This window comes from Molothrus aeneus, chromosome 4, assembly GCF_037042795.1.
Source record: "Molothrus aeneus isolate 106 chromosome 4, BPBGC_Maene_1.0, whole genome shotgun sequence".
NCBI classification, from domain to species: Eukaryota; Metazoa; Chordata; class Aves; order Passeriformes; family Icteridae; genus Molothrus; species Molothrus aeneus.
The window spans coordinates 51,322,463-51,329,944 of NC_089649.1; the positions used below are offsets into that span (position 1 = coordinate 51,322,463).

Here is a 7,482-nt window from a genome sequence, read left to right on the forward strand (position 1 = left end):
GAATGAGATGCTGGACAGCAGTGCCATGGAAAAGGACTTGAGGGTCCTGGTCCATGACAAGTTGAACATAAGCCAGCAGTGCCCTGGGAGCCAGGAGGGCCAGCCCTGTCCTGGGGGGCATCAGGCACAGCATGGCCAGCCAGGCAAGGGAGGGGATTGTCCTGCTCTGCTGTGCTGGTGCAGCCTCACCTCGACGGCTGGGGGCAGTTTTGGGTGCCACAGTATAATAAAGGTATAAAGCTGTTAGAACGTGCCCAAAGGAGAGCGATGAGGATGATGAAGGGCCTTGAGGGGAAGCCGTATGAGGACTGGCTGAGGGCACTGGGATGATTCAGCCTCAAGAAAAGGAGACTGAGGGGAGACCTCATTGCAGTCTACAACTTCCTCATGAGGGGAAGAGGAGGGGCAAATACTGATCCCTATGATGACCAGTGACAGGATGTGAAGGAATGGCCTGCAGTTGTGTCAGGGAAGTTTAGGTTGGATATTCAAAAAAGCCCAGAGGGTGGCTGGGCACTGGAACAGGCTCTTCAGGGAAGTGGTCACAGCACCAAGCCTGACAGAGCTCAAGAAGTGTTTGGACAATGCACATGGTGTGATTCTTGGGGGTGTCTTGTGCAGGGCCAGGAAGCTGGGCTTCATCCTAGTGGGTACCATCCAACTCAGTTGATTCTGTGATTCTGGGAAAACACTCCTATTAAAATTCTATATTTATGCATTAATGCATCTCATGATTTGTTATTCTAACTTGATTTAAAAGCAAGAATAACTGAAAACAATTCAAATACAACTCAGTAGAGTTAACTCAGTGATAAAACCAATACACAGTAGCTAAAGCCATTCCACTGCCTCAGTTTCTGCTCTTTGAGTTCTGGCTGCTTTTCCCAGCTCTGCTGCCTCACCTCCCTATACAAATTAGTAAGCATCTCTTAACATATTTTGTGTATCTTAACTGATATGTAAAATTCTACCAAAACAGAGACTGAGAATGTTTTTCCTCTGAGTCATTGCCATCCATAAGTATTCCAGCTTGAACATAGAGCTGTAAAGGCTTCTATTAAAAGAAAAAGCCAAGCTGTAATGCTATTAATTGAATAATTTTATTGAAGATTTACTTGTTAAGTCATTAGTCAACCTCTGATGGCCCAGTAAAAAAATTCTGACAACCCCTTAAAGCAGAGGGTTCTCAGAAATGCTGCAGCTTCTACATGCAGGATGGTGGGAAGTTGCAAACTGTAAAGAGGTTCTTTACCTGACTTTTCCCTAAGGATATTTCTATTTATGGGACCCAGAATGGAACTGCTTCTTTGGTGTTCTCATGAACACCTCTAGTACACATAAAAGACTGCTTCATTACAGTAGCCTTTCAAAAAAAGACTATGATGTGAAACAGTATTTTAGATCATCAAATGTAAGGGAAATAAAGTTAAACTGCAGTGCTGCAGACAAACGTATATATGGGAAAAAATCCAAACAAACCCTTAGCTGTATTATCTATCTTTGATACAACCTGGGGTTTTCCCTAATCCTGCAGGATTTACTAGTAGTTTTGCTACTGGTTGGCTCAGAACATGTTAACCACATGAAGACAGCTAGTACCAACTTCCAGAGTGCCTGTCAGCAAAGAAAAACAAACTGTGTTAGACTAGAGGCTAAAAGTTCTGTTTTGAATTGCAGAGGACAGAACCTGTACAAAAGAGCAAGCTCAGCTACCTTGTCAGGCTTGGCTTGTTAAATCTGAAGGTCAACATGAACCTGAAAGAAGATACTCATGAGAAATTAATTCAGAAAGGCATAAATGATTCAAGAGAAAAACCTTGCTAAACTGCAATCTACATGGCCAGGAATTTCTCTGTGGAAAGCTCTGCTCCTTACTAAGCACCCCTAATGCAGCTGACAAATGCAGAGGACACTGCCCTGCTACACCTGTGCAGCCACACAAAAGCCATGTGAGCAACCATATTCCAGCCCTCTCCCATCAAATGGGGAACACCTAAGCAGAGCAGGTGCAATTCGAGCCTGGCATCCAGAAAAAGAAATGGAAGGATGAAGAATAAAAGCAAATAGTTCCAAAGAGAACGTAAGTGCTGAGTAAGTGAGGGGTTTCACCACAGGGCTGACTTCATTTCCAATGCTGAGCGCATATTCCTCAGTCATCAGCCGGGCCCCCGCAGGGGCAGGCGGGAGTGACTGGCATACAGAGAGCAGAGCATTTCAACTCTTGGTATGTGGTGATAATCAGCATTTATCTGAAAGCTGTCAATTGGCAACAACATTTTACCCCAACAGAAACTGACCTGGAGAATCACACTGAGCAGAAACGTAGTGTTCTCTGACAAGGGCATTGTGCAAGCTTGGGCACCAAAACACAGCTCTGGCAGAAATCTGCACTTTCTCTTTGCTACACTGCTCGCATCCAGCCTGGGAGACAAGCGAGGGTCTGTCCTTTCAGCCCTACCCACAGTGTCAATGGCTTCAAGGAGATTCTTCCACAAGCAAAACTGTGGCTTTTGAGCCTTCCCTCCTCAGCAATTCCCAATTCTTTCCTGGCACTAGCTCTCTATCAACTACTTGATTCTTGATACAGTATGCAAGTATTCAAATTCCTTTACAATTAGGGTTATCAGGGATAAATGCACAAGCACAAACAAGAGTTGCACCCCATAGAATACCATCACCACTTATTCACCTACCCAAATAATTTATCATAAGTAAGATGAGCTTAAAAGTAAGACAGGTTTAACACATGTGTAAGTTTTTTGGCTCTAGACTGTTTTAAAATGGCTGGTTATGAGGGCTCCTGAAGACACCAAAACTTGATTTGTTTGGCTAAAATGTAAATCATTCACTGAGGGATTAAAGATGACCAAAGGTGCTCAACTTTGCTGGAAGCTCTGGGGAATAAAAGAAAGAGGCACATAAGTTAAAATTGAGCAAAACATCCTCATAAATGAATGTGACATACCTTAGAACAGACCAGCAAAAAAAGCCAAAACCATCCTTTCAAAACACCCTTAAAAAGGACAAAAGAAAAAGCAGGAGGGCATTTCATGGCCATCATGATTTTTAATCTCTCATTCCTCTTCATTCCTTTGCAGAAGGCAAATTAATTTCTTTTGTAGCTTCTGACCTAAACTAAGAAGTATATCATTACTCCCATGCATGCTCTTCCAGAGGTCTACTAGGCACTCTTATACAAAGAATAGGAATAGTAGGAATGATGGCAAAACAGCAGCAATATCAATTCTAACACAGAATAAAAAGCTGTATTAGGATTACAAGAAATATAAGTGGCATGTCCAATATTATTATGATTACTTCTTCAGTAATGTTTCATGGCACAAGCCAAGTAACCACATCTTGCTGCACTGAATAGGACAGAAACTTTCTTTGTTGATGGCTTGAGAGCTTCCCAAACTGCAGAAAGCTCATAGGCTCTTCCGACTCAGAAATCCTTGAAAAAAACCCAAACCAAACTAAAACTTACTTCTTGTTTTGCTGTTGGGAATTTCAGAGCATCTACTGTGAATATACCCGAAAATCTGACTTTCATAGGAGAAGGAATCCAATTGGCTTTCTCAACTCAAGGTCCAAGATTAGCCAACCCAGCTGGGGACAGCTACACTGTAAACCCATCCTTTTCTTCCAGTGCTGGTGGCAATAAGTGGAGGTTACTCAAGCTTCAGCACCACACTCTATCACTTGCAGCTCCCCTCAGGAGAGAGCATTTCTTAATAATTATAGAAGAAACCTTGAATTAAATTGTGTAACTTTGCTTTGCATTTTATCTTAGTCATTTTATTTACTGGTTCCTTGTCAGTTTATAATCCTTCAGACAAAATTAATTGAACACAGCTATTAAATTATATACAGTGCCTTTTTTTGTAACTAGACAGACAAACTATATAAATTTCATAGCTAGCTGAGAATCTGAGGACACATGTACTCAAAACTCTCTATACAGTTTCTTGCACTTAGAACTGTTTCAATTTCTTCAGCAATCAGTTCTCTAATTCTGTAAAGCTGCCTCTGAATAGAAACTTGCATTATAAAATTAAGCAATTTGTAAAGAACTAAGACAAATCTCTTTTTTTACTAAAGCTTTATTAAATATTATAGGAACAGAAATAAAATTATTTCTAACACTTGTCACTGTATTATTACCTTCTACTAATGAATTAATAATGTGTCAGTTTGCCACTAAAACTCTCTATGTGTTTTTTGTGACGTTTTTCAAGCCCACAATGATTACTTTTAGTAACAGTTACTTCAGTGATCTAAACTGAATATGAATAGTCTTGGTGTATCTGCCAAAGCACAAAACTGTATTTTCTACTCAGAGCAGTGCAAACATAGTTTACACTTTCAAGAGACTGCTTTCAGGTGCATAGTCAAAGGTTTCCTTTAAGTCAGTTGTCTAACTTTGTATCATACCATGCAGGAAAAACAGGTATAACTATTCTTTTTTATTTAAATAATTGTATGAGAGTAAAACAAGTTCTTTAGAATTCATTACCCACAGAACCATCATACAGGGGTTCAGCCAGCATCCATATGGCCAATGGGGGCAATGTCAATCCACATATGACTCAAGTGGGGCTTTATCCTCCAGCCCAGAATGGACCCCATGGCTGAGCCTGGCAGCACTGCAAAACTCAGCCCTGAGGAGCCTGTATGTCGGTAAGAGACAAGCTGGGTGAAACTGCAGGTAAAAATGTGTAAACAAGATATATTAAAACGTAATGTTTATACAAACACCAGGAAGTCAATTTCATAGCACATGGGAGTAAATTGCTTCACATGTAAATATCTGCAGGCCTGGTGACTTACTTAAGTGGAGGTCACTAATTTTTAAGTAAGAGATGCAAGGGGACAGCTTTCCTTTGAGGGGGGGCAGTTTCCTCCTCCTACAGTCCTTCCCTGTTCTGGAATGGGCCACCATCTTATAAATACTGGAATAGCTTGCATTTGTGTTGAAAGCCCACAGCAATAGCTCCCACATTTTAGCTGATCAGATTTTGGCAGGCAGGAAAGTTTTGTCTATTAAAGAGCCTCATTTTATATTTCTATCAAGGCAGTACACTGCCTTGCTTTCCCCCTCCCAAATTAGTACTGACAATTAATGGCCATCAAAAGAATAAAACAAAGTAGTTGTGAAGAACCAGTATTGAAATAATTAGTTTTGAAAGCACAGAAAGTACTCCTAAAAGCACTCTGAAGTGCGTTTGTGCAAGAGATTGTTTCTCTAAAAGCACAGTGAGCTCCGTGTGCTGCAAGTTCTGACCTCCTCCGACACCAACTGCTCTCTGACCAGCTGCCTTGCCCAGCCGGCAAGTGAACAACGAGGGAAGGAAATGAGCCATGCCTTTGGGGCATCCTTGAAGTACGTACTCAATGGCATCACCCGTCCTTGAGAGCAGCCACCTGCACAGGAGACCAGCACATTAAAAGAGCCGGGACGGGCATCAGCCGGTATCACTCTGCAGACTGCACGGGAACCGGGTCTGAGGTTACGCAGGAGACAGAGCCTGAGGAGTGACAGGAGAGGTCACTACACGTGCTCCACCCAACAGGTCTTCACCCCGAGGAAAAAAGGCAAGTGGAAAGACAGAAGGATACATTTCCATTTTTCAGGGTGTGTCTAAAAGTCAGCAGTCTCTGTTCAAAACAGAATAGAGCAAATCCTTCTATCTGAGAATCTGAACAAAGACTACAGTCACAGATCAAGCACTTCCCTCTTAGTATCTTCTGAGGGTTGGTATTTCACCTGTTAAATATTCAGGAACAGATATGCAGAAGTAATTAAGCAACTGACCATTTACACCTGACAACAGAGAAGGGAGAATCAGGTTTTATGTTGTCTGCCTAGCAGCCTACACTGTCTGTTGAATTTCAAGATATACGTTTTTCCCCCAGCTAATTTATTCAAGGAACCTACAATTCTTGACTGCCGTACAGCTGTTTCACACACTTGTCCTTTTCTACATGTTGAACTGTGCCTTGAGACAGAACATCATTTGCAGCTCATTTTAAATTCATAATGACGGTTACTTTAGAATTTTTTAAACATCAGCTCAAAACTATATTCTAGAGATCTTTAACCATCTTTACCGCTTTGCATCCATATGTAATTCCAGTTACAGTGGAAAATCCTACTGAAGCCCTAGACACACAGATGAAGACAGCACGACATATGCATTGTCATAGTAAAACATGTAAGTGTCCCACTAAAATCCAACTTATTGTTCTTCATAAATTCAGAGCTTGACAAAAACCATGGAAAAAAAAAAAAAGACTCCAAAACAAACAGTGGGAGCGCTGTTACACATTCCCCAGAGTGCAAAAGTAGCGTTAGACTTCAAAAGGCACTAAGATCGGGCCTTCCGAGCAGTTTTAATTTCAGCTCTCCCCTTTTGCAGATCCGCAGCAACGCAGAACAAGTCTGCAGCTTCGCTTTTAGCCCCCTAAACCCAAGCCATGTCAGACTGCAGGTTGACTTTACTTTGAGTGCTCCTCCTTTTCCCTGGCTGAACAATACAGCAGGGCTCCGCTCCCTTCCCGAGGTGACTGACTTGCCTGGAAATTACACGCGAACATCTGCAAGCCCTAAGGCTGGACTTTACGTCCCGAGCGCGGAGGGCGGCGGGCGCCGCGCCGCCTACCTTGGCCACCCAGCTGAACAATGGTGACATCCTAGGGGCTCCTGCGCGGCGATCCCCGGCTCCGGCCGCTCCTCTGCGCCTCTCCCGCCCGCCGCGCCCACCGCCTCATGCGCCGGGCCCGCGCGGACTCCCGAGGGTCCCCGCCGCCGAGCGCCGGCCGGCGGCACCGCGAGCCCTGCGCGCCGGGGACACTGCCCGTGGCGGCGCCGGCTGAGCCGCGGGGCTGCGGGGCGGGAAGGGAAGGGAAAGGAAGGGCCGCGGCCGCGTCCCGCCCCCGCCGCGCTCCGCCTCCGGAGGGGCTCCCCGCGCCCGGGCGGCGGCCGCCCGATCCCGGCGGCGGGAAGGGAGCGGGCTCGCCCTGCGGCAGCGCGCCCGGCAACGCAGGCAACCGCCGGCCGCCGCCGCGCGCTGCCCGGCCACGCAGTGCAGCGCTGACCGCGGGATTCCTACCTAAAACTTCCCGGGAACATCCCGGCATCGAAGCTATTCCTAACATTAAAGGATCGAGCGAAAAAGCATCTGTTTGAAACCACTGTGAAATGTTATACTTCCAGTCTGTCTTGCCATTCGTGTTAGCTAATGGCATTTGACATCACACGCTAGCAGCTCAACTTCCAGAAATCAGACTGTCGTGGAAGGTCAGGCAGTGGTGTACATGCTTCCGGCAGGTAAAGGGATATTACTTGCCACTCAGCCAGGAATGCTCATTCCTGTCGTTGCTCCGGCTGAGCTGGTTGTGAATATCCTCCTCTCCTACTCAGTGGCTGTAGGGCTGCCTGAGACAACTAATTTTCCTGAGTTTGGAGGAAGGGCACAGAAC

The 7,482-nt window shown here is 44.8% G+C and overlaps 1 protein-coding gene across 1 annotated transcript; it reads right to left on the reverse strand.

The window, feature by feature from the left end:
* Positions 1-6,693: 6,693 nt before the first annotated feature.
* Positions 6,694-7,140, reverse strand: LOC136556094 (putative uncharacterized protein encoded by MAPKAPK5-AS1). The gene has a single exon (XM_066549150.1). It carries the CDS (start codon positions 7,138-7,140, stop codon positions 6,694-6,696), a length of 447 nt encoding a protein of 148 aa, XP_066405247.1.
* Positions 7,141-7,482: the final 342 nt, after the last annotated feature.